Below are 26,471 nucleotides of genomic sequence, written 5' to 3'. Positions count from 1 at the left end.
ATAAACTGAGTTCCACTTGGCACTTTAACAAATAACAAGTGATGGATTTTGCATTAAATTATAAGACCTAACTAACAACCCTATTGGTTGCCAATAAATGCATCCCTCTGAAAATTCCACTCAATCTTTAGGTAATTCTAAAGCGTCCCACCTGCAAATACTCTCATAGTCATGAAAGCATATAAATCAGGGCAGATAGTATGGTGAGATGGATAGCATGTCACTGATTTTAAGAGCCATTCTTGGCTATCAATGTACTAAGTTTTTTAAAGAACTTTACCAAAGCATAGCTTTCTGATGCCCAACCACACAGAGAGATCTCAGCCTAAGCTGAAACACGTTGTGATAAAATGTACAACATTTGTATATATCAGAAGGCACTGGGGAGAGGTCAGCAAATTACAAGCTGCCACCTATTCGTGTAAATAAAGTTTTATTGAAACACAGCCACATCCATTCATGTGTCTATGATCCATGCTGTTTTTGTGCTACAATAGCAGAGTTGAATAGTTGCAACAGGAACCTTTTGGCCTGCAAAGCTTAAATTTTTTTACCTTGTGGCCCTCTGTAGAAAATTTTGGCCAACCCCTATGCTACAGAAAAAAATGGAAAAAAGCAAAATATGAGGTTACCTGAGCTAAATTGTTATGCTGCTGGGTCCTCCTTAACTCTGAAAGCTTCAAAGTTTGGCCACAAAGGATTTAAATCACTGGGTGTTTGAGAATGTCAAGTACTTGTGATAGGTATAGTTTCAAAATAATAGCTATAAATTTAACTGGATTTGTTTTTTAAGAATTTTTCAATAAATTCTAGGTTCCTCTAATCTATCTAATTCTGCCTGGGTGAGAAGTTTCAGAGAGGAAGTGATACTTGATCTGGGGTTTGAGGAAATAACAATAAGTGTGAGATGAAGGAAATTCCAGGAGGAGGAAACAAAACAATTTCTGCCTAAGAATTCATTAGTAATCACGTGTTACATATTTGAAGCTTTCTTTCCTTGCAGGAAATACAAAAGTTGTATATAAATCTAACCCATAATAGGAATTCACCATAAGTCATTCTTTATAAGATATGGGAATTGGTCCACAGACGGGGCTGAACAGAAGAATGCGTCCCAATAAGAAAAATGTAACCATGATGATAATGGCTATTATTACAGGAACTATCATAGGCATTATTATAGGAACTAAAGTTTATTGAAAGTTTATCACATGCTGGGCCTAATGCTAGGTGCTTATGCATTATCCTATTTAATCTTCACAGCAGTCTTATGAAGTAGACACTATTATTATCCTCATTTTACAATTGAGGAGTCTATGGCCAATAAAGGTAAATAGGATATACAAGTTTCTAAGTGCAGAGCAGTGTTTTAGACCCACGTTGTTATCATCACACTGTTCATTAAACCTTCACACCCCGCAAGGCCACTCCCAGCCACACTCAAGCATGGCCCACCACCAAGCCCACTTACCTCTACAGACACTGCAGCACTGATTCTCTGGAAGAATGTGATCCTTTTCCGAGCAGTTCAGAGGAGGGCACGTTTCCGTGATTTTCACTAAAACTCCACCCTGGAAGCCAAATTTTAGGGAAACAAAATGTTGTTTATATTTTTAGTCAATGATATAAACTTAAAATGCTCATTGTTAATATCCTGCAGTAAAAACAAACTGCAATAATTAGTACTCCCACAAATTCCACTAATAATGATAAGGTCACAAATTAAATTGATGAAACCCCTGGAAGAGAAGGCAAATTTCCCTTTCTACAACAGAAGAGACTCTATTTCAACAATTTTTGAGTATCTTCTATGGAGGAGAAAGATGTTAATAGTGATGTGCTAATAAATTTTTACCAATTGACTCTTGGGCAGGAGAGAAACCTAATTTGTAACATCTACTGATTTTTGTGGTGTTAATACTCTGATGATGGCTGATTTTGAGCTACCAACATATCACTGAAAGCAAAGTTGGAAAGTTATGTACAGTAGCTTATGTGAGCCAGTTCCATCTCCATTGGGTTACAGGCACTGTGAACACAAAGATAAAGAAGACATCTGCCTTGATCTTGATGGGCTCACAGTTTGAATAGAATGAGGGAAAAAAAAAAAAAAACCCTCTTAAACTGGAAAGTATAACATAGTCAGTCCTGAAAAATGTGGTCTAATAAAGGTATTATAATGTGTTATGGGAGAATAATTGATTCTGTCCAGGAGGGAAGAAATTAAAAAGATGCCACAGGTGAGGAAACTTGAATAATGGAATGAAGAAAGAAGAGACTTTCCTGGCAGAAGAAACAGGCAAGAGCCAAGGTATGTAGGTATAAATAAGCTCAAAGTGGGTTAGTTAGATAGGCACTAGATTTTGCCTAGACATGAATAAAATTATTTACAATAAAATGTTAAATATTCAGCAGGTGAATATCACCTTACTTCACCTAAGGTCCTCTTTGTTGACGTTACTAGCATCTATATTTAGTATTATACTGAATTTTAATATTAGCCTATTAATTACTATTTTTAAAGGTTTGAGAGCCCCTTATTTTAGCTAAAACATTTAATTTTTCTCTCGTATTCTTCAGGGGATATTTAAGTCAACCGAGGAGTAAGTTCGATGTGTGTGTGTGTGTGTGTGTGTGTGTGTGTGTGTGTGTGTGTGTTTCTGGCTGGCAAGGGGATCTGAACTCTTGACCTTGGTATTATAGCACCACACTGTAATGAACTGAGCTAACCAGCCAGACCAAGAAGTAAGTTCTAGAAGGGGAGTCTTGTTTAAGGCCAAAAAGTAGTTCCCAACATAGGTGGGAGAAAAGGACGAAGCTGGTCAGCCCAGAGAGATGGGGAGACACTGAGTTTTTCAGCTCCTAGAGATTCTGTCATTCCAGTGGCCCCATAATCCTCTGATTTAGTAAGAACTCCCATTATATCAGGCACATTCATTCTTAAATGTGAGCATAAACATAACCATACATGTCAAACATAAATTTCCAACTACTCATCTTTTGGATTATTTGCACCATGTCCTCCTCTTTTTATAATTTCGATCTCAGACAGTACAGACTCTGGCATTCTTTATTTTTGTAGAGGGGTGGGGAAGACAGTTTCATTTTACTGAATTTATTTTCTTAATTGTCACATAATAATTGTATATATTTATGGGGTACACTGTGATATTTGGGAACATGTGTACAATGTACAATAATCAAGTCAGGGTAATTAGCCTATCCATCGCCTCAAACATTCTGGTATTCTTTGTCATGCCTTGTTCTTCTCCTTTGCTCTTTATTTCCCAGTCTTTCCCAAAGATTTTCTTTCCCAAAAGAAAAATCTTACTTTTCTCCTGACTCTATCTTAGAACTGGCCCTAAGATCTGAGAATTGATCCCTGTCCCTCTATTCCACTACATACCATTTTCACTCCTCAATGCAGGCCATTGAATAGCATCTAGCCTCAAGAGTTAGCACCAGTGCTAAGGCAAGTGTCCCTACCAGATGTGCCTTAGTTTCTATGACAGGGAATCAAACTAATTACACATCAATAGATGTTAGTAAGCATGCTATCAACAGCATAGCTAAATGTAAAAGCAAACACAATGCTGTATTTGCTTACCATTATTACCTCTACATGTATCCTTCAATATTCATGTATTTATTCATGCTCTACTGCCTCTTGGCATAAATAAGAGTGGCAGGCACTGTTGAATCCCTTTCATCAGTTCTACATGCCCACCTCAATTTTCTGAATAATTTGCAGCTACAGCTCACCTCTGTCACCTTTAGAGGGCTGCCCTTGGGCCCTGGAGCCATTGTTGCCATGCAGAGAGCTGGAATCTACCTGCAAGTCTTACCACCCCCACACCCATGGTCCAAAGCCAGTGACTGACTGGTATGAGGTGCTCTTTACCTCAAGGAGGGACAATTTCTTAGTATAATTTATGCTCCAGAATTCTTGGTAGGGTGAGGATATGTCTGACCTTTCACCTAAAATTGTGACTTTGCTCAATTTCTTCTCCCTCCCCATCTAAATCCCCACACACTTATGCTCTCTCCTGGGAGCACTGCCTTACTTAGTAAACCACTTGTACTGAAACCCTTAGCTCAGCGTCTGCTTCTGGGAGAACCCAAACTAAGATGATTAAGATAAATTTCACTCTTGCTGTCAAAAATCAAACTGTTAAAAGAGATTATCTCTAGGTGGTGAGATTCTGGAGTGATTTCCATTTTCTTCCTTATACTTTTTCTTCTATATTCTAAATTTTATATCATGGGTATATATTTGCTTTCCAAAAAAATATTTAAAATGCTACAGAAGATTTTTTAAAAATAATCACTCATAAAAGGTTTTTTTTAATAAAAAAGTGCTTGCTTTGACTGCTGATTAAATCAGTCAACAATTCCAATCAACCTTTAACACATTTAATGAGTAAGATCATAATTCCAAATGCTTAAATTGAGACAAACTCTTTTGCATGAAAATAATATGAACTGTGATTACCGTTGCATAAGTGCCACCAAATACATTTAGTCCAGCTGCATAATTAGGCACAAACCTTTTTTAACTTTATTTTCAAAACTATCTCTACTAAGAAGTATCTGATCATTAACATCTTTAAATCCTCCTGATTATGGTATTTTGTGACCTCTGGAGATTTGCATTGGTGGAAAAATACAATTCTTCCATTCTTTTTCATTTACAATGATGGTCTCCATGTCACTAGTCAAATAGAAAATACTTTCAAGTTCTGTACTAATCACTATGCTTCCACCCTGAATTTCTAATAACATATAAAATACACCTTGAAGTCAAAAAATTGTTGCTAGGATAAAGAAATGCTGCAGGAAAGCAATAATTGGACAAAATAAAACAAGACTGCCAGGAGACTTTATTCATTTTGATTTTTTAAAAATAATATGGTAACTTCCGGAAACACTTGGTGAAAATATTTGAAACGAGTTAGTTTCTTGTCTAATTCATGTTGCTGAAGCTTTAACATGATGTCAGAAAAATGGAAATGGAGGATCTCCAGGTAGCCTTTTGCTCACTGGAGATCTTCATCTGAACCACAGAACAGGGAGAATTATTTGAACAGTTATTTCCTCTATGCTCCCAAGGATAGTACTTATGTAGTACCATTTTAGATGCCCAGGAGAGGTGTTAACTCACTACATACAAACAGATGCCATAGAGCATTCAGGCTAAAATCTAGAGAAAGGCTGCTGGGGAGAGACCAGAGGCCCTCTCACCCCACACCCATCACTCTCTCCCTGCTGACAACATCCATTAAATGTGTCCCAAAGCTCTTCTATGGACTTTTATAAATGCTACCCTTTATCAGGGGAATCAACAAGCCCTCGCCTGACCAATGTGGTATTGTCAGATAGACAGAAAGTGCTAGTTCAGTTCTTCTGAATCTACCCCTCTAAAACTCAGAAATGAGAAAAGTTCCCAAATAAGTAATGGCATGAGGAATGGTGTTAGGGAGGCTGAGAGAGGAGGCTGTGGAGCCCAGCTAGCTCACTCTCTAGCAATCTGGCCTTGTTCTCTGTTCCTCAGTTTCCACATCTGTATAGTACCTACAGGGATGTTATGAGGTTTAAATGAGACAATATGCTTAAAATGCTTTTTTTTTTTGGACCAGTAAGGGGATTGCAACCCTCAGCACGGTGTGGTCTGCACCACGCTCAGCCAGTGAGCGCACCAGCCATCCCTATATAGGATCCGAACCCGTGGCCTCGGTGCTACCAGCACCACACTCTCCTGAGTGAGCCATACGGCCGGCCCTAAAATGCTTATTAAACAGTGCCTAGAATATAGTAAATGCTCAAGAAATGATAAACGTTAAGATATTATTGTCAATGACCCTTTTCTCTATACACAAAGTAACTACTAACTATAGAAAAACAAAAAATGAAAAAAACTAATGACTTATTAAGAAAGAATGAAATATTTCACATGCACTCATATATATGCACGCACACACACACTTGCACACACCACTTGTGCAAAGAAAATAACCTATCTATAGAAGTTTCTTTCTAAATTGAAAAAACAAAACAAAAACAGTGAAGGATAAAACCAAGTGTGTGGAGGACCTACAATGTGCCCGTAACAGTGGTAAGTACTATTCAAATTAGCCGGCACTTAAATTCATGCCCAAAGAAATCAGTTAAATAAGAACAATGTTTTAGTGGGAAAAAAAATGCCTCACAACACAAATAAAAAACAAATAATCAAATAAAACAAAATTGAAAATAAATTCATCCCCATATCTTCCACAGGTTTCAAATGGTTTCTGCCTTGATCCTCTCTGGTGACAAGAGATAGAGTCATAATGGTGACCCCCACTAAGGTCATCCACTGCTTCTGCTCAGACCATACAAGGGGTTGCAAGTTGCTAAGGGACAGATACATGGCTGGTACTGAGATCACCATCAGGGTGAGAAAAATCTCCTTTAATCATCCCAGCTACCCTAAGATAGAAGAGAAAAGCAAGGGTTTTAGAATCCAAATCATTTTACCTCCCGTGGAAGTAAAACAATTTACAGAGAACATGACATCTGTCTTATATTCAAGGAGGACATGTGTGGTCATGTGGAATAATAAAAATAGCTCACATTTATTGAGGACTTGCTTTGTGTCAAGTAAGTCCCACACCTTATCCAGGACTTTTTTTCTAACATCACATCCTCAGAGAGGCCTTCCCAGACCACCCACCCTCACCGCAAACCTCTCTATCCCTTTAGCTTAATTAATATTTTTAATAGAATTTGGCATTATACCATACGTTAATTTGTTTGTTTTCTTTACTGTCAGTCTCCCTCACTGGATTTCAAGTTCCGTAAACACAGAGACTTTATTCTATTCACTTTTGTATACCCAGAACCCAGTAGAGTGTTGTTATACAGCATATGCTTAATGCATGTTTGGTGAATAAGTATTAAATAAAATTTATGGTTCTATACATCTTATTCTAAGTAATACATGGGAAGGGGAAGGCAGGAGACAGGCACTTTCTAGTATTATACCAGCGATTTGAGAATAGAATTGTCACTCTTATGGCTAGCATCACAGACTGATTTCCCTAACACCAACTCAAAACCCTCTTCCAGAGCCACCTCCCATCCTCCCTGACTCACAGTAGCTTCAAGCTCCCTTTCCCCTCTCACATCCTTCTCTTAGTAGCTTCTTTCCAAGGCTACCTGATCCATAGCTGACCACAGCTCAGCACGCAATGACTGAGTCCTCCCCATCCTGTCCTCCAGCCTACCACACAGGGCTCTGCCCCTCAGAGACCCACCAGGCCACTATGCCCCACTTAATGACCCTATGTAAAGCCCACACATCTATTTATTCTCCAGAGCTGATAGGGATCATAAGATTAAAACTTACTCGGCATTCCCGACAACTCTTGGTTAAAATCCGCTGGCCTTCTGCGAGAACTTTTCCTCCATAGATACATTTTGCTGTAATAAAACAGAAAAATGGGTCAGATACTCATGCTGTGCAGCAAAATGACCCCAAAGGTGCCATCCAACTCCAACAGATTCCACAAAAACATAGATTCTCTGACTCTAAGCAACGCAAATCTCTTTGTCTAAACTAAGACATGGGAATAGTATAAAGGCTAACCCTGGATTCCCCCAGGCAGGTGTCATCTTGATTGGGTTTGCCTTCCCTTCACAGCAGGGACATACAGTTATTTCAGTGGTGCGGTTGCCAGAGGAACTAGAGAACGAATTGATGTGGTAAGAAGTTAAAACAGGGAAGTTGCTGTCACTGTGCTGTACAATTAGCGGTGACTTTGATTCAGACACTGCAGCTGTAAAACAAATGACTGGGTGAAAAGGATTCATACATGTTTCATCCTCAGAACTTCAGCTGCAGTGGAGAAGGACACCATTTCTTTTTCCTTGTGGTCACGGGAGGTGAGTGTCCTTAGCCTATCTGTCCCCAAGAAACTCAGAGACAACCGAGAAATACAAGCCAAGCCAGTGAAGTGCTATATCAAAGTAACAGAGATCTTTGGAAAGGTGAGATCTGTGGAAAAGTGGAGAGAGAGGGGGAGTACAGAGTGGAAGTAAGCCTTGGAGAAAATATCAAAGAGAAGCATAAATGGAGCTCCCACCACTCAATGTCGATTCCACTGGGACTCTTTCTGTGACTTAACTTGCTGACTCACATTTAAGCAAGTGCAGCATATGTCAATTTGATATGACCCTAATGTGACTCCACCAAATTCTCCAGCCACTTCGACAGTGACAAGGAAGAGAAAGCCTGATGCCTCCCTCTCCTGCCCTGATGAAGACCTTTCCAGCCCTAGCTCTTAGGAGAAACAGAAGTGAAGACAAGCGCTCTAAGACATCTCTACCACTAACTCACTGTTGGTTTTATAAAACCACCTCATCTCTCAGAGCCTCCATTCCTGTATCTGGTAAAAATGGGTTGGTGATATTTGGTAGTTTCCTAGTTATACGATCTTCTGATTTTCATAGAATGTTCAAATATGTAGGAACTTTAGTAATCAGCTGGTCCAACCCCTTCTTTTTGGGCATAGGAAGAGGATAGTCCAGAGACACTGGCTTACTTAACATCACACCCATGTAGTAGATGCTGTGGTATGCTATCTGATGCCCCTCCATGACCAAAGGACACATTCCTACAGCTGCTGGAACAGTTGCAAATAATAGCCCTCAGCTGAATATTGAGGTAGGACTTTCCCTGAGCTGTAGGGAGCCACCTTGCCCAATTTTAAGTCCCTTTCTTGAGGCTGCTCACACCCAATGTGTGGTTGATGGAGATGGTACAAAGTCCTGGTCCCCTCATCCCAACTTGGGACAACTCTGAAAGGTCATTTCAGCCCCAGAGGTCCCTGTGTGAATGACTGAGGCATCTGTTGTAATTGTATTGCAGCTCAACTTCTCCTTCTGCCCAATTCTGCTTCCTTTATCACCTCACTCCTACCCCAGAATAGATCCTGAGAGCACTTCCTAAGAAAGTGCATGCAATCTCCATTTCAGAGTCTGTTTCTCCTCACCTGACCTGCAGCAACCCTATTCCCAACCCAAATACGTCCCACTCTAGTATTCTCTTCTCAGTGAACATTGCTGGTATCCACCCCAGCACCCACACCCTGGTACCTGGGATCATTTTAACCTCTGCTTCATACTCAATTCCATGTCCAATCAGTGCCCGAATTCTAGCAATTCTCCCTCCTTAACTTTCTCATGTCAACCTACTTTTCTCCATTCCCCATTCTCTGCCCTCAGATACTGTTTTCATTCAGGCCATCATCATCATCCCTCATCTTTAGTATTCCAGAACCTCTTAACTCTCCCATCTTCTAGTCTTAATCTTCTCCAGTCCTTCTCTATACAATAGTCAGGCATATATCTTTTTGAGTGTAAACATGAGGCCCTGCTTAATCATTGAGTTCCTCATGCCCTCACAATAAAGTCCAAATTCCTTAATTCAGCACACAACGCCATTCATGTGGCTGCTTTTTATCACTCAAGCTTCACAGCTCACCTATTCCTGTGCTTTCACTCACCCTCATCCCCTCACACCCACCCATATGCTCCAGACATGCTTTCTCTCTCTCTCTTCCAGGCTTTGCATATACTGTTCTCTTCTATGAGGACACTTAGCCCCAGTCCCCTTCCACTGGCAACCTCCCAACCTGTATACCCATCAGTTTCAGCTTAGGCCTGACTTCCCTCAATTGTTCTTGATCTCTAACACTGTTTAATTGTCCTCTCTTTGTGTTTCTGCTGTTCTTTGGACCTAGCCCTGACAGAGCACGTATCACATTGTATCTTAATTGCCCATTTAACTATACATCCCCCCTGCTAACTGTAACCTTCATGAGGATAGGGACTATCCCTATTTCTAATTTTATCTCCAGCCCCAAGCCCAGTGCCTTTCTGGGCTTATTGTTAGTAATAATAAATAGTTTTAGAGTTAATGAGCTTCTAGTCAGTGGCAGAAACCAGTCAAACTTCTTGATTCCTAGGTATGACTTATTCCTGCCATTCAATGTAACTTCAAACACTGAAAGTAGATACCAAGAGTTTCAGAACAAAACAGCAACAACAACCAAGAAATAATGTGGAGAATCAATACAATTTTCTAGATAGAATCCCTTCCTCCCTCATTTAAAAAAAAAAAAAAAAAAAACTATCCCCTGATCAGTTGACCACGACTCATTGGTCCTAATGATGATCTGGATTCCCCAATTTACTTGCAGGGGAGACCACACCTCCAAGGGCCTGAAATTCCTGTCTAATAAATTCCCACACTCCCAAACGCAGCTGCTGCCAACTTGGCAAGGTGGCTCACTCCCGAGTGACAGTTCTGCTAAATGCACTGCTGTCAAATCTGCCATCTGCTTCTTGGCCCAGGCTAGGAAGCAAGGAAATAGACTTTTCTTCCTCCTTTACCCTTTGTCACTCCCGTGATGATATTAACACGCTTGCCACCCTGTTTTCAGACATTTGCCTGTTTCCCCTTTTCCTCTTTGACAAACTCATCCCAGAACTCCTTTCTATAAATAAGAATGCCTCATTGTTTACATTCATACCACACATGGGGAAACATCCATCCCTCAGATCCACCAGTCTGGTATAAAAATTAAATGTCCACTGAACTTTATGTGCTCACACAGCAGGGTGCTTTGGGGGCTAGAAAATGACATCAACATGTCACTGCATGCCTCAGCTATTTGCAGCTTTGGCACTGGTGCAGAATGTGTATATGATTACAATATCAAGTACTGTTAACTTATCTTAGGACAACTTTCAGGATCACCATGGAGGTCACAGAATTTTCCCAGCATTCTCATACTCACCCCCACTTCTCTGACAGTGCCCCTCCTTCTCTGCTACTGCCCTCCATATGCCTAACATCAGCCATCATTATCCAACCTCTTGATCTACAGCCAAAAGGCTTATTTTTGATGTGTGAGGAAATTTAAGCATAAGGTGAGTCAGGCTCTGGTGCCTTTGGCTGGGGCATTTAGGATTCCATTCCAACAGCTTCAGTGAGAGTAGAAATGTAAATGGATACCTGAAGCCCTTCATATCACACCAGTGACATGCAAACCAGAATATTTCACAGTGTCCAACCATGAAATTGAAACCTGGCACCAACACACACACATTTCTGCATGATGTCAGAAACAAATGTACTGGGGATTTAAAGGAAGAGTTACGCAGCTGTATCTTTTTGCACCCACAGACATTTGGCCCTCCAAATTTGACCTTGATTTCCCTAGTGCAATGACTGGACACTTTTACCATTTGGGGGAACACTGAATAAAAAATTGGAAGGTATGGCTTGATGCCCCTGTCAGATGTGGATGTGAGGTTTCTCTGTCTTTATTTAGGTATTTGGACCCTGCACACACTCCAGCCATCTCTTGGCTCTCAGTGGCTTAGGATGTCAAAATCAGCACTCTGTTTTCCACTTTAAAGGAGAATGGAAGATCACAGGGACTGAACACTCAAGGATCCTGCCTCCTTCAGTGAGCTAATTCACAGCCCTGGCTTCAGATATCACCTCTCCAAGCAAAACACCCACATCAAACTGGTTGTGTTTTAGGTACCTCCAACTCAAACATGCCAAACAAAATGTATCGCTCCCCAAACTACCTTCTCCACCTGCCTTATTTCTGTTAATCACACTATGAATTTCCCACAGGCTCTCATTCAAAGCCTGGCAACTTCCCCCTCACAGACACTCTGTCCCAATTCATTTGTCTCCTGCAAAAGAATGCTTATGGAGCATCTATCACATGCCAGGTGTTTTGGCTGTCACTCATCTCCATCCTTTCCTTTGCATCTTCCAAGGCAGTGCCTGGTTGCCAGCCTCACCACATGGAATATACCCAAATCCCATACCCGGCCTGCCTGCCCCCAGCTGTCTTGATGCAGTGGCCTTTCTAAAAGCACTTCTTTGATTATGCTTCACTTCCTCATCTGTAAAGTGGGGATAATAGTGAAGGCTATTCCTTTGGGTTGTTGGAAGAATGAAATGAATTAATGCACATAGAATAACTTAGCACAATGCCTGACATAGAGTGAATGATCCATATGTGCCCACTGTTGCATCCAGAGCTGAGGACAGTGTTTGTGAGAGGGATATCAGTAAGGATGACTAAATGACATCAAAGGAATACAATCGTCATCCATCCCCAACACATCTTTGCAGCTTTATTTCTACTTCTCACCTACAAAAACCCTGTGTTATCGTCAAACACACAATCTCCCTTTCCCTCTGCTACCTCTGTTTCTTTACAAATGCTGTTTTGCATAGCTGAAAGAATCCTCCATTCTTTTCCCTCCCTCCCACTTCTGGTAGTCCTCAAATCTGCCTACCAAAAGAACATAGATTTCAGGATACTATTGCCAGAAGATTTTGATTTAGTAGATCTGAGTGGGTCCCTGAGAACATCCATTTTAAGAAGCTCACCAGGAGACTTTAATAGGCAGTTAGGAATATTTAATATGCCTTAAATAGAGCAGACACCCAACAAATGTTTGAGTAATGAAACTCCTGCACCACTTCCTGGATGGCCATGGATGCTTAGACAAAGTTCTTTCCTATTTCCAAATAGATGCCCTCACTGCAAGCACTGCAGCTCCTGAGGCCATGACAAGTGCAGGAACACTTAGTAGGTGAGCAGAAAAAACAATTCCCTTCAATGTATCAGCTCCTCTTGTCTGAGTCAGACCAGTACCTCTCCTTGGTGTCCCTAGAATAACTGCCCCACCTAAACCCAGAGAGAAACTTAGAAAATTTTTCTTTGTTCACATATGAGAAATTTACTTAAGGCAGCTCTCCAGAAAAAATTTTTAAAATAATTAAGGAACAGAACCAAGGGAAGACATGGTATTCAAGAAGTAGTGGTTTCAACTATACCCATAACAACATTAAACATGAATGGATTAAAAGATCCAATCAAAACAAAACAATCCAGATTTTCAGACTGGGTTAAAAAAACAAGATCCAACTATTTGCTGTTTATACAAGATAAACTTCTTTATCATTTTTTCTTTTTTTCAGATTTTATGATTTTTAACTGACAAACAAAAATTTGTACATCTTCATGGTGTATGGCATACTGCTTCAAAATATGTATACACTGTGCAATGGTTAAATCAAGCTAATTAACATATGTGTTATGTCACATACTTGTTATATTTGAAAGGGACAATCTAAATATTCTCCATCATTTTTCTGATGTAAAGATCCTTGAAAATTTCTAAAAATTCCACCCACATTCTTCACTCCATTGCTTAGCCTTACACCGTCATCTTCTACAAGGCTAGAAATATTTAACTTGGCTCCACTTCCTCCAGGGAACATCCCAAGTCTACCACCAGTGTCCTCTCCCGCCTTCTCTTTTTCTGTAGAATACCATGTGATTTCTCACCTCTGCCACTCACCAGCCTTGTGACCTTGGTAAGTTAACTTCCTTATGCAGGAATAATAACAATGCCTGCCTAAAGGGTTGTGAGAATTCAATATGCAAATAGAATTAAAGTGCCTAGCACAGTGTACGGTACACACCAAGCATTCTAAATTATAGCTTTTACACTTACTGCTTGTCTCATTTCACTATTTCAGTTGAAATTGTGCCCTTTGCAATACAGATAAAAAAGGATTTTCAAATCATTATATAACATGGACAAGCCAACATTGAAATAAATTGTTTTAGTATTTTAACTGAATTTCATCCTGAAAGTTCTAAGCCTCCTTCATAACAGGAGAATCTGGCCAATGCTTCAGAAAGTCAAAACACAGAATTTGGCCCATAACTTAATCATCCAGAATCGGGGGGACAAAACACATGGAGCTTTGGAGTTGTGAGTTTACTGATTAACCCCACCCAGTTGTTCGACCCCAGACAAGTGACAATCCCTGTGAACACAGCTCTTTCCACACAGAATGAGGGAAAAACAGTGATTAGGGCTAATGTGAGGATTAGAAAAAAAGCCCATGTTAAATATATGCCATATCAAAACTAATTAAAATATTGTGACTTTTCTTCCTGTACATTTAATATTACGTCAACGCCAGTGCTTTCGCCACTGTTGATCAGTTGGGTCCTTAAAAACGGGGGGGCGAAATAAACCTCAAAGCACAGAGGTCCACTCTGACCCTCAGTCAGTACTTACGTCGGCAGACCTTACAGCACTGGCCAGCAATGTGCACGGGGAGGGAGTCTGGAGAACAATTGAGAGGGGGACAGGACATCCTTCGGCATTCCACAGCACCACTCTGAGGAAGGAAGGACAGGGGGAAAAATCTCAGCAGTATCCTTCAAAAGCTCCTGTGGTGGCAAAAGTTTACATCTCATCCCAGAATCCTCATCAGGGAAACAGAAGTAATATGAGGAATTCCCAGTCCACTCCAGGACCACAAATAAAGTATTTTCTCTAGCCTGAATGAACCTGCGCCACCTCAATTACTTTTCTGATATCCATCACTGGCTTCATCATACCTGCCCATGTGGGCTAAGTAGATTAGGCAGAAAACAAAAAGCCTGTTTTTACAAGAACATAAATAACACCTTTTGCAGACCCTGCCAATCATTTTTGAGGCTTTAACAATGTTTTGCATTTTCCTGAATAAACAATGGCATTCTTCAAATATGTATCAAGTAATTTCAACTGGGCAGGGTTTACATACTCATTTTTGGAGGGGGCTCTTGTAATTCACTGAAATAGATGATGGATACCTTGGAAAATACAGCAGAGACACCTAGAGATAACTAAACCGCCTTATAAAATGTATTCCGGTAAAGAAAATTTGTGAATAAAACTAACCATTAGGTTGTTTGAAAATAAAAGTCCCTTCCTCCCTTTATTCTCCAACCTCGCTCTAAACAGTAAGTTCCTTAATAATAATATTAGATCAAATTAAAGCATGTTGCCAAGGAAGGCAGATTTTAACTTCCCAGTATTTAAAATAGGAAATGACATTTTTCCAGCATCACTTCACAATTGCTCAGATTGCTACTAGGTGCTAGATAAAAAGGTAATACTTCTTAGAGTTAACATCATATATTAAAGTACCAGATTACACTATAATTAGTGAGCCTGTCCCCTTAAAACTGTTTTTATTTTATTTATTTAGAAAGAGGCTTACTTTGCATGTGCAGTTCCTGCAGTGGTCACCATCAACCCAAGAGTCTTGGTCTCGATAGAGCAGTCCACTCACTTGACAGGTCTTCTCACAATGGCAGTTTTCCAACTGACTAAGTCTTGTTTCTGCATAATTTAGCTGCAAACAAGAGTTATTGGGTGTAATTTCTGTAATTCAATTGCATCATGCTAACAAAGCTAACAGCAACAAGAAAAAAAAAAAAAAAACTCCAGACAGGAAGAAAAAAAACACGCTCAGAGTAGTTTGTTGATTCTTAGCAGAATTTGTTTTTTGGTTTTTGGTTTTGTTTTTTTTACACAAGGTGGAATCACTCTAAATTGAAAACATATTGGTTCCCATGGTCTAATGAATACCAAATGAGACATTAAACTGTATCTTGGGAACCTCACAGGTGTTCATAAATGCTTGTACTTTCAGCTCAAACTCACACGTAAACACTCATAATGAATGTGTTCTCAAGGACTCATTACAATTTTTACAGGTGATCTAATCAGGAACTCCAATGCACTTACATTTGTCTCCCACTATCTTCTCCATGTTCTTCACACACTAACCAGAATGTCATGTTTTACAGGCTAGGAAATCACTCGTTTCTCTCTGATTAAAAATTCTGGGGAGCTGGAGCCAGAAAAAAGAAAAACCATAGGAGGATCTAGTTTCTCCCCAGATTGGGATCACCTAAACAGAATGTCCTAAGAATTCACTTTGTTGTTCAAATGAAGGTCAGGAGAGGTAATCAAACACCCAGGTGAAATCAGGATTTTGTAAAATAACCTTTCTTGTTTTTCTAGGCCCCTCTAACCACAGAGTCTTAAAATCTCCAATTTAAAATGAATTATAAAACACTAGCGTTCTCACAAGAAACCCCTTCAAGTGATTATCTATCCTCTGTTTGCACATCTCCAGTGGTGGGACATCTTTTTTTTTTTTTTTTTTTGGTAGCTCTGAATGTTTGAAACATCTTTCTTGGCTTGAGCTGTGAAACATCCCTCCCTTTTTTTTGCTAGATCCAGTATTGCCATGTAACCCATCCTGAGCAAGTCTAGTCTTCAAACGTTTGAGGTTATCCTGTCCTCACATCTGCTCTTGACAACATTCAGCACCACCAGGTTCTTTTAGCAGCTCATGATATGGTTCCAATCCTCTCTCCTGATCACCTTTCATGTAGCCTTCTCCAGTTTGCTTTCAAAAATATGGTGCAAAAAAACCTAAATATAGCACATTGGCATGATCTCTCTGTTGTCACATACGCGCTAAAGAGTAACTCAGCCCAGTAGTGATAGTACCGTTTTTCCTTTTTCCTTACATAGAGATGACCGTGATTGAAAAACAAATAGTATTTCCTAAAAATTTATCTAATAGTTTCTCTTTTCCTTCTCAATTATACATACACCTCCGTGTCTTGAGTACTTTCCCCATACAGGGGATCAGTTTAATCTTTGATTCAACTAAGACTATTTTAAGCCAATATTACAGATGATTCCCACCATCTTTCTATGTTAACCACAGTTCCATTCCGTACGTGCTCCTCTCACTCCTAACAGTACTAGTCTCTGGAAAAGGAATTCACATGTAATTCTAACCTTTGTTTTTGTCATTTATTTCATCCTCTTCCTGAAAGCTTTGAAATTTCTCAAGAAAACTTGTCCCTTTTCTGCCTTTTGTGGGTGGTAGCAAAGGGCACAGAAAATAACAAATAGGATCCTAGACAAATCACAGGCACCATGATCACCCCCCAATCTGGTGTCTGTATCACTCCAAGAAGGGAACTTCTTAAAGACTCCATGATCCAAAAAGCAATTCTGTATTTATCCAAGTTTCTTGAAAATCTAGGATCTTGCCTAAGGGTAATATTGGCAATTTCTAGTACTGATCCCACTAAGCTGAGCTATGCTAACTTATAAAACACAATTCCAAGGAAAACATCAGTTTTAATATAATGGAATTTATTCTCCAGGCTGATTTTGTTTCCATTCTGAATATTGCTTTTATTTTTAGTATATTTAGCCTTTTCTGACAACATTGAAAAGCCTTAATCTCTGTAATAATAAGAGTGCATCAGACAGACACAAAGGCAAAGGGATATTAAGGCAAAAAGCTAATTTTTCAAAGGCACTTAATATGTAATCTCGCCTTCCCTTTTCTCCCTGCTAAATCCTATAGTGAACATAAAGGATAAAATAGCTCTGAATCAAAAAATGAATTACATTTTCTATCATTGGTATTAACACGCTGAATTTATACAAATTCATTTTCAAAAGCTATTTTGATACTACCTGCCATCCTCTCCAAGAATGCTTGCAGATCCAAAATAGATATAGTATCAAATCTAAATCTTTATTCTGTCTTACCTTTGTTCATGCCTTTATCTAAGCAACCACGGACCGAATCATTTATTCTTAATGCTATGCATTCAAAGATAGACTGTTGAAGTCTTTTTCACAGTAAGAGGTTAATGAATGGATTTGAGTACATTAGTTAGGTGGTGGATTGCTTTTTATTCTTTGAAATACTATTTCTTTGGCATTTACAATATGGAAGGGAAAAAAATCTATTGTTAAACCTTCAAGCTTAATTGAAAAATCACTACTGAGCTCCTTGAAACAATGAAAGTTTCAAAATTAAATATGTTACAAGCTGAAATGCCACTGCAAGTGCTGCTTGATTTAAATACATAGGTTTGTCACAGATTTAAGTAGAAGTAAAACTCCCAGTCTCTAGTATCTCTTCTTTCTGAACTTGAAGACATAATGGGAGGGATTACATCACAGTTGGGTTTCAAGAGCAAGACAGAGCCTGACCATACCACAATGTACCTGCCCCAATAGGTGAATGGTTCTCACAATGCCAAGAATACCTGGCAGAAATTCCAGAGTAAGGCAGGGGAGTGGTGGTGTCTTGTGGATCACTGAAGATACACTATCAGGGGACACAAAAAGGGTATTACCTTATGTAGCTGTTCTGCACATTTTCTGCTTTGAAAAAGTGTAGTTTTGCCAAAATACCAGGATTTCTTAATAGGGCTTTTATCTACCCTGATCCCTGTCACTTGAATGTTACTACAACTTTCTCCTATGACTTGTCCTGTATCAAACAAGGGCATAGCCATTCACCAGTATGCCCAACCCTGAAAGGAGAAAAGAAACAGTGAGCTTTCCTAGGCAGAACCCTGGGATCATCTGGTATCTACATCTGTTTGGTTGCATCTGACTTTGGCTACCTATCCCTGTCCAGCTTGTGCATGGAGCTTGCTCTCTGGGAAGGCTCCAGGGCTTCCACTATGACCCAAGTGTGAGGACTTCTTGCTGTTTTCCATGACCTCTCAGAGCCTAGTTCTGGACTAGGTCCCTGAAAGTAACTCACAGCCTTTATCAGACTTTGTGATGTCAAACAACTAGGGAAGGTATACACTTTTTTAGGGACCATCTTTCCCTTACCATTGCCTAATTTTTCTACGTTGAACAGTATAAATAACAACAGCCACCATTTATTGAATGTCTACTGTGTGCATGAACCAAATTTCTTTCCTGGTCTCATGGAATCTTCACAAAGCCAGGAATAACTGTCACCATTTTACATATGGGAAAATGGCAGCTGAAACAAGTCCAGTGGCTTGGTCAAAGTTACAAACGTCCAAGGAAATGATAAAAAGGAGACTCGAATCAAATTAGTGTGACTCTAAAGCCTAGTCTCTATCTCCACTATGCTCTAAATGAATATATGCCTATCTTAATCACAGCTGCTGGACAATTCAAACCAAACCTCCAAAGCTTAGCTCCAGCACCATCAGCTAAATCTTGCCACAAATAGGTCTATTTAACTAAAGGCAAAGACTAAGTCCAGATGGATTTGTTCCCATAGAAATGTCTTGGCATCTGGGAGACATATTTAACTTCCAGTTTGCCTCACATCTCCAGACTCCATCTCTTTCAATCTGCCAAAAAGGGTGAATTACACTTCTGCTTCCACCAAGATGGAATACCCTGAAAGAATCACCAATTGAACCAACTAAAATGTTGCATTCAATATATAAATACCCTGACTAGATACCCTGAAAGACTTCACCAATTGAACCAATTAAAATGTTGCATTCAATGTATCAATAAAAACTTTTGGAAATCATCATAGACATGACACAAAAAGAAGAAAGCCACAGAGGCCAAAACAAAGTGACAGCAGAGATTCCAGCAGGTAAGTGAACACCACAGCCGACCTACATCCTGAGAGTTTTTGTCAAAACATGAAGCCCTTGAGCTTCCACCTTGATTGCTGCACAGGGTTCAGGTGGCAGAATTACAGAACAGGGTCTCTGAAGATGGTTGCCTTGAAGGAAACTCGTATATAAAGGTCAGGCCCTAACAGGCTGCACCCTTAATTCTAGAGAGAACAAAAAGGAAATGTGGATTGCACAGGCACAGGAAGGAAATGCTCCTGTTCAGACCTCGGCACAGGCTAGAGGGGAAAAATTCTTCCTTGAGAATCCTTAAAGGGTTCTTTCCTGAGAATTCACCTTGCCTATCCTAAATTTAGCAATCTGATTCTAAGCAGTATGTATGGTCTGAAAATCCTTAAGTAGATAATGTAAGATAAGGTAGCCCTGAGTGGTCCTGGCAGAAGTATGCACAGCATTAACCCAGTACTCAAAGGATTCCCACATATTTCCAAGGAAAAAAGCAGCTCATAGCCAAAAGAGCAAGCTAAGAGGTCTCATTCTTGCCCTAACCCTCCTCCTTTAAGAATTGCTATAAGCTCTATGTCCACATATTTCACTCCCTCTTTTTATTTGCTCATTCTTCTTCTTGCTGATATCTCTATCCTCCTACTGGTACCATCCACCTCCTTCTGTCATTCCCTCATTATATCTTTTGTCTCTCTTTCCAATCCTCTCTTCTCCAACCATAAACTTTCTCAGTCATGATTCAACTCTCAGGATCGAAATACCTGAGTTCAGGTCCCAGATCTGCTCGATGCTGTTTTAGGAAAAGTTGCCTAACCTTCCTGGACCTCAGTCTCTCATTTGTAAAGTGGACTCATAAATTAAACCTAGCTCACGGGATTGTTGTGAGGATAAAAGTGACAGTCAACACAAAAAGTTATAATATTATAACTAACACATAGTAAATGCTCTAAATATTACCTAGTGTAAGTGAGTTTCTAGCTTCTTCAAGAGTTGACAAATCTGGCCCACCACTTATTTTTGTATGGCCTGTGAGCTGAAAATGTTTTTTACATTTTTCGATCATTATATTTTAAATGATTATAAATGATTATACTTAAATAAATAAGTATATACATAATACATTCAATTTTGCCTCTTGGCCTGCAAAGCCCAGCATTTACTAGCTGGCTCTTTATAGAAAATGTTTGCCAACTTGTGTCCTAGATTATCACAGATTCCAAATTATGCAGTGAAAATGGAAGTACTCGGTTTTCGAATTATAATTCTATACACAGTTTGGAAAGAATAGACTTATAAATCTGCCAAAACTGCCAGGGGCAGGTTTAGAAGGTGTATTAAACCATTTTCTGCTTGCAATTGCCCACAATTAAATATCTTCTGCCTCACAAATGCCCATTTTACCTAATAATGTTTTGGGGATAGAGCTCAATGTGACTCCTCGATAATGTACAGCTAAAAAGAGAAAAATGACATTCCCTGCAACGGGAAAGAATGAAAAAGAAAAGGGCATCCTCAAAGCTAGAGAATGGAGAACTGCAATCACCTGAGACTGAGTGGCATGTTTCTTGTTCCAAAAATTTGGTTGCATGCTAAAATATAATTAACAGTATTGAGATCAAGCTGCTCCAGACAATATGAAATAAAAGCCTCTATATGCCACAAGCTGGGAAGACAAATAATTGCCTCCATTTCACATTTCCACTGGACTCTGAAGTGAAAAGCTACGGCTCAAGCCTCAGTTTCAATCTTTTTCTTACAAAAGAGTTCCATCTCTCCTTTGCAGACAAAGCAGAACCTGGCTTGGCCAAAAACCTAGTTTGAAATAGAAACATTGTCTTCAGTGGCACAATATGGGTCCAAAATACAGTCCTCCCTCCCAAACACTCACCTACCCACCAATATTTTTCCACATGCCATGGATGATGGCAGGGAGCAGCCACAGCCGCAGGTGGAATAGGATTAATGTATCATTTTCACTGTTATTAAAATTCTAACTTTTGCAAAGTAAAATGCCTCTCAGGCCCAACCTAATTCTTTCTTTGCCCTGGGCTGGAACTCATGTCCACGACAGATTGGTATCATAACAACAGCATTAGCCACATTTTCTACTTTTTTCACTACATTTCTCCACAAGGCTCAGGGCTTTTATTATGAATCTACACTTTATGAATATATATTAAAGCCCCTAATTGTTTACATTTCTGGCCTCTGCCATGCAATAAGAATATTTCTGGGATAGAAATCGTGTCTTGTTCACCACTGTCTCTTTGTGCCTAACACAGGGCCCATCAAATAGCAGGTCCTCAGAAGATGCTTAAGTGGAGGACGGAGGGACGGAAAAGATGCATTGTTATAAGACTGGAAGCATGGAAAGGAAAACGTTGCCTCCTTCACTATTTCACTCAGGGCCAGCCCTGAAATGAATCATACATACAAATGTGCTATAATACCTTTCTATGACAGTAATCTTTTCCTAACAATAGCTATTTTGCCCCTTCCGATTATTGGCAATTATTCTTACATCCAAAATGCATTAGCTTATAAGCAGCAGTGGCTCTGACCATATATCATCTCACAGTGTTACTAGTTTAATAGCCAATGAACAAATTCCTTTCCTACTCCTGGGGAACTACAGCGATACATATTGCCTTTTGCTTCCAAACATTTTTCAAGTAAACATTTTGAGACAGCCTCTAGTATCAAGGACGTGACTAGTTATGTTTACTGTAGGTAGTCCTATTTCAAGTAAAAGTGAACCATTTTTGTAGTTAACATGCTAAAACCATTTCCATTATAGCATATCACTCTAAATTCCAGATAGCATGGAAAAAGAAATCAAACATCACAAGTGAAATTTAGATACCTACTTTTGCAGTCATCTTGGCCAAAAGCTCTTGTAAATCCATTATTCCTTGTACCAGGCTTAAGAAATCACTGCAGGTTGGGCAAGCTCAATAAAGAAAATATAAAATATATATTGATATTGTGCTAACACAAGAAAAAAAAATGTTAAGCAGTAGTTATCTGACTAGGTAGAAGGGTTTTTGCTGTTTTTGGTTAAGTGTTATTTTGAAATTTGAGTGAAATCACAGAAGTTTTCAGTTCTATATCTTTTCCTTTAATAAACAAAAAGAAACAGGAAAAGGACTATTAACTGAAATGAAAGGCAACATGAAATTTTTAAATTAAAATTAAATCCTCATTTTTATTAAGAGGTGACTGAAAAAAAAATGTGGAGCATTACAGAAAAGGAAAAAGTAAATTCCCCTGTAGGTCAAGAAGTCTAGTTTTTTGTAATTTATATAATTATATTAAGCATATCTTTTTGTATCAACCTACAGAATCTGCTAATGTAACCCTTTTCTTACCTTCAAATTTTGGGTTTATAAGTAATATATAATCTTTTTTAAAAACTCAGAGACACAGAGTATATTTATAATATAGATAATAAGTTATCTTTCACTATCCTCGCCATCTCAGAAGTCAACACTGTGAATAGTTTGTGTGTATCCTTCCACATGTGTTTTTCTGATATTATCAACAAGTTATATAATATTTAAAATTCACAAATGCTTTAATTCACTACTTACTGCGATTTAGGTTCGGACACTGTGTTATGTATCCATTTGGCATAAAGATGATCTTCCCATCTTGGATGATCCCCTTGATAATAAAAGAGACAGATGGCAATCAAGATTAGTCACCAGTTCAAATGGCCCCTGTGCAGTCACATACTTTCTACAGGTTGGATTATTTTTTAACAAGACAAATTCATTCAAAAGGTGATTTGGCTTTAGTCCACACTGAACATCTCCAAGCCGTCCTCTTTTAGAAATCTTGAAATACACATTCATCTTGAGAAAGGTAGAATTAGTTACCACTAGTTAATGCTGATGAGATCATAGCACCAAGGATTCATCAGTAAAATGTTCTTAAACTATCAAACTGAAAAAGGCATTGATGCAAGAAAAATTCTCTTCAGTGCCCTAATCATCCTGGAACATTAAATATTGCTGATTTACAGGATTTTTTTTTAAAGCATGGAGAAAGAGATAATAGAAACATATTAGACTAAAATGTTTTCACTTATTCATTTAGTCAAGGAAATAAAATTAGACACTGGGAAAATTCCATAGTGATCTTCATTCCTCAATTAATTGAGTAACATTATTCTTTGCTGATGAGCTCTAAGACTTGCTCAACATTTTTGAGGGAAAGGTGGTATTTGAACCCTATAAATCAATCTGTAAGAACAGCCCAAATATAAGAAGATCATTGGGGCTACCATCTCTCAATAAAAATATTCACCTGACTTTTAAATTTTTTCAGTTGAATTTCAAGGTTCTGTTTTTAGGAGTATTTTTGTTGTTTGTTATTTTGTTTTGGTTTGGTTTTGGTTTTTTTCACTGATTTGATGGAAGAGATATTACAGAACAGATGGAAGATGTGGAAGTTGGTTCAGAATATTGAGTTTAATCTATAAATAAAATATAGGCTTAAGATGTGCTGGCATGTCTTTCAGAGGGCGTAACATTTAACATTTATGTGCTCATCTTCTGAACAGCAGAAGGCAATCAGCAAATGCTTTTTTCTGCTTATTATTTCAAGATAAAATATTAATTGGAAATATTAATAGAAATAACAGGATCACAGCATCTCTTCTGCAGAATTATATGTATTTATTAACCTCTTCCTCTTTGAAGATGCCCTGTTTATGATTACAAAAGGAGACAGCCTCAGCATGGGGAAGAAATCCCGGCCACTGCTGCTCAGTATTAATTCATAATCTCTTGCAGAGGAATACCAGGAACAATTGATAGAGCACTATCTAAGCGAATTACCTTCTCTCTGAGATGAAGCTGCTCAGGTTTTCAAAGCAAACTAACTTCTTTAAGAGGCTAGAACACGTCAAGCATCAAGTGACAATTTGAGAAGAGCATAGGATTAGACATTAGGGGACATGGGTTCAAATTCTAGACCCATTTCTAGCTAACTGGGTAAACTTAAGCAACAAATCAACAACCTTTTCCAAGCCTCAGTTGCTAGATCTGAAAAAGAAGTGCTGGATAAAAAAGCTAAAGATCCCTCCAGCACTCAAAATTTGGATCAATTAAACAGGTATCCAAACGGAAATGGTTACATTTTAGATTTCTGTGCTTTCATTACCTTTCCAGTTTAAAAGAAAATCACCCAGACAGACAAAACTACACATTTCCATCTGAAAACAGACCATCAAAGAGAACTAAATATAACATTATAAAATATCTGTCTAATCAGGATGAATATGGATGCATTTAGAGTGACTAACCAAACAGGCTTGCTGAGGACTTAGGGATTCCCTGGACACATGAAATTTCAGTGATAAACCCCAGAGACTCCCAGGCAAACCAGGACAGCGCCAGACAATGTCAAACATTTACAGATAGATCCTTGGTGCTATGATCTCACTGGCATTGACAAGTGGTAACTAACTGTAGCTTTCTCAAGATGAATGTATATTTCAAGATTTCTAAAAGAGGATGGCTTGGAGTAGTTCAGTGTGGACTAAGGCCAACTCACCTTTTGAACGAATCCATCGTGTTAAGGTAGCTCACCCTAGGTGATGAAGAGTGGTGAAAGCACGTGTACCAGGAAAGGGGGGGATTCTTCTATAGCTTGTTCATCAGAAGATCCTAGATTATTCTTATTTTTATCATCCATAGGAAAGGCACTCAGAAACCTGGAGCACATTTGTCATGGTATTAATTACCTTTCCAAAAATGAATGGCAAATTCAATTAAAAAGGATTCCTCATCCTATCTTTTCTATAGCAACATAGTATTGAGCATGACAGATGCCCTTTTCCTTTTTTTTTTAAGTGACTCTATTCATTTTAGTTACATTATAAATTACAAATTACCTCCCCACATCTTTCCTTTATCTGTATCCCTCCTTATTCCTCTCTTTCCACTTTTAATCTCTGGCACATGTGTGTGTGTTACACAAATCATTAGGTGAAGGCCAGTGATATTGACTTGAACAAAAACAGAAATAAGAGCTGACAACTTCTCAATCATCGTTAACAAAAAACCCGAAGCACTTGGTATTTTTTTTCTGAGGGAACTTCATGGGGCAATCTGGCATGAAAATTGATTCTCAACAATGAATCAAAATGGGAATGCTAATTTGTTTGAATGGATGTAATTTGATGCTAGATTAAAGAAAGGTGGTGATACACTGCAAATACCAACTATAACCCAAAGAAGTCTGAGGGTATGTGTATGCATGTGACTACATACACATGTGCATATCTCAGCACCTTCTCCAGAATAAGAATCAGAAGGTCTTGCATTGAACTGCCATATGGACTGTTAAGTGACAGGACATTTGCTGATAACAGAAGTATTTGCTAAGCCTGTCATTTTCCTTATAAAACTACAAAAGGGAATTTTATAAAGTACGAAACTACAAACTACAAAGTAGCTTGATCAGCCTTATTTCTCACCCAAAAATGATGCTTTCTATAGATAAAAATGTGCCTTCAAGCACTGCAACTTCTCCCAAATGAGATAAGGTAAAAAAATGATAGAGGGTTTCAAGATGGCGGCGGCTGCGGCGGCTGGCGTGGAGTAGCTGAGGTGGAAAAGGTGGCCACTGGGCCTCAGGCAGCCGGGAAACTTGTGGACCTTCCTCTGGCCATCTCTTAAGGGAGGACTGCTGCTGCTGGCCGGTCGTGGGGGCTCAACGCCACTTTGCCCCTGGCAGGAGAGGCTGCCTCATTTACAGGCAACAGCTTTGAAGTGTGGAGCAGGAAAAGAACTGATTCTTAGCTGCAAAAGCGAGTCTTGAAACAGGGAACACGGCGCCAGGGCTGCTGTGGATGCAGCCAGGATCCCGGAGGCTGGGGCCGCACTGAAGGCGGCCAGCTGCCCTATTCAGGATTCGAGGTTTCAGGCCGGCATTAAAGAAGATTCCTGGGAGCGCCTGAGCGGCGCCGCGACTGAACAGCCCGAGGCGGCAGCGCCGAGAACACGGAAGGCAACAAACCAGAGACAGAGCGAGCGCCCAACCTGGCACAGCACTGTGAGTGATCCCTGGCACAGCTCTGTTCGGGGGGTGGATGCCCACGCGGCTCCCGCCTGCACCACC

The 26,471-nt window shown here is 39.3% G+C and overlaps 1 protein-coding gene across 3 annotated transcripts in view; it reads right to left on the bottom strand.

Annotated features, from left to right (window-relative positions):
- The window catches only part of NELL1 (neural EGFL like 1), an 879,285-nt gene that overhangs the window by 624,109 nt on the left and 228,705 nt on the right, over nucleotides 1-26,471 (bottom strand). For all 3 annotated transcript variants that reach the window (XM_063094110.1, XM_063094111.1, XM_063094112.1), the window contains 6 exons: nucleotides 22,934-23,006; nucleotides 22,211-22,293; nucleotides 15,146-15,280; nucleotides 14,173-14,275; nucleotides 7,388-7,461; nucleotides 1,472-1,571 (listed from right to left, as the gene is read on the bottom strand). In XM_063094110.1, the coding sequence (XP_062950180.1) occupies nucleotides 1,472-1,571; nucleotides 7,388-7,461; nucleotides 14,173-14,275; nucleotides 15,146-15,280; nucleotides 22,211-22,293; nucleotides 22,934-23,006 (568 nt within the window). The remainder of the gene's footprint in view (nucleotides 1-1,471; nucleotides 1,572-7,387; nucleotides 7,462-14,172; nucleotides 14,276-15,145; nucleotides 15,281-22,210; nucleotides 22,294-22,933; nucleotides 23,007-26,471) is intronic.

The sequence above is a fragment of the Cynocephalus volans genome, chromosome 4 (assembly GCF_027409185.1).
Source record: "Cynocephalus volans isolate mCynVol1 chromosome 4, mCynVol1.pri, whole genome shotgun sequence".
In the NCBI taxonomy this organism is placed as follows: domain Eukaryota; kingdom Metazoa; phylum Chordata; class Mammalia; order Dermoptera; family Cynocephalidae; genus Cynocephalus; species Cynocephalus volans.
The sequence above is the reverse complement of the archived record's forward strand: the minus strand, read 5'-3'. Positions and strand labels throughout refer to the sequence as shown.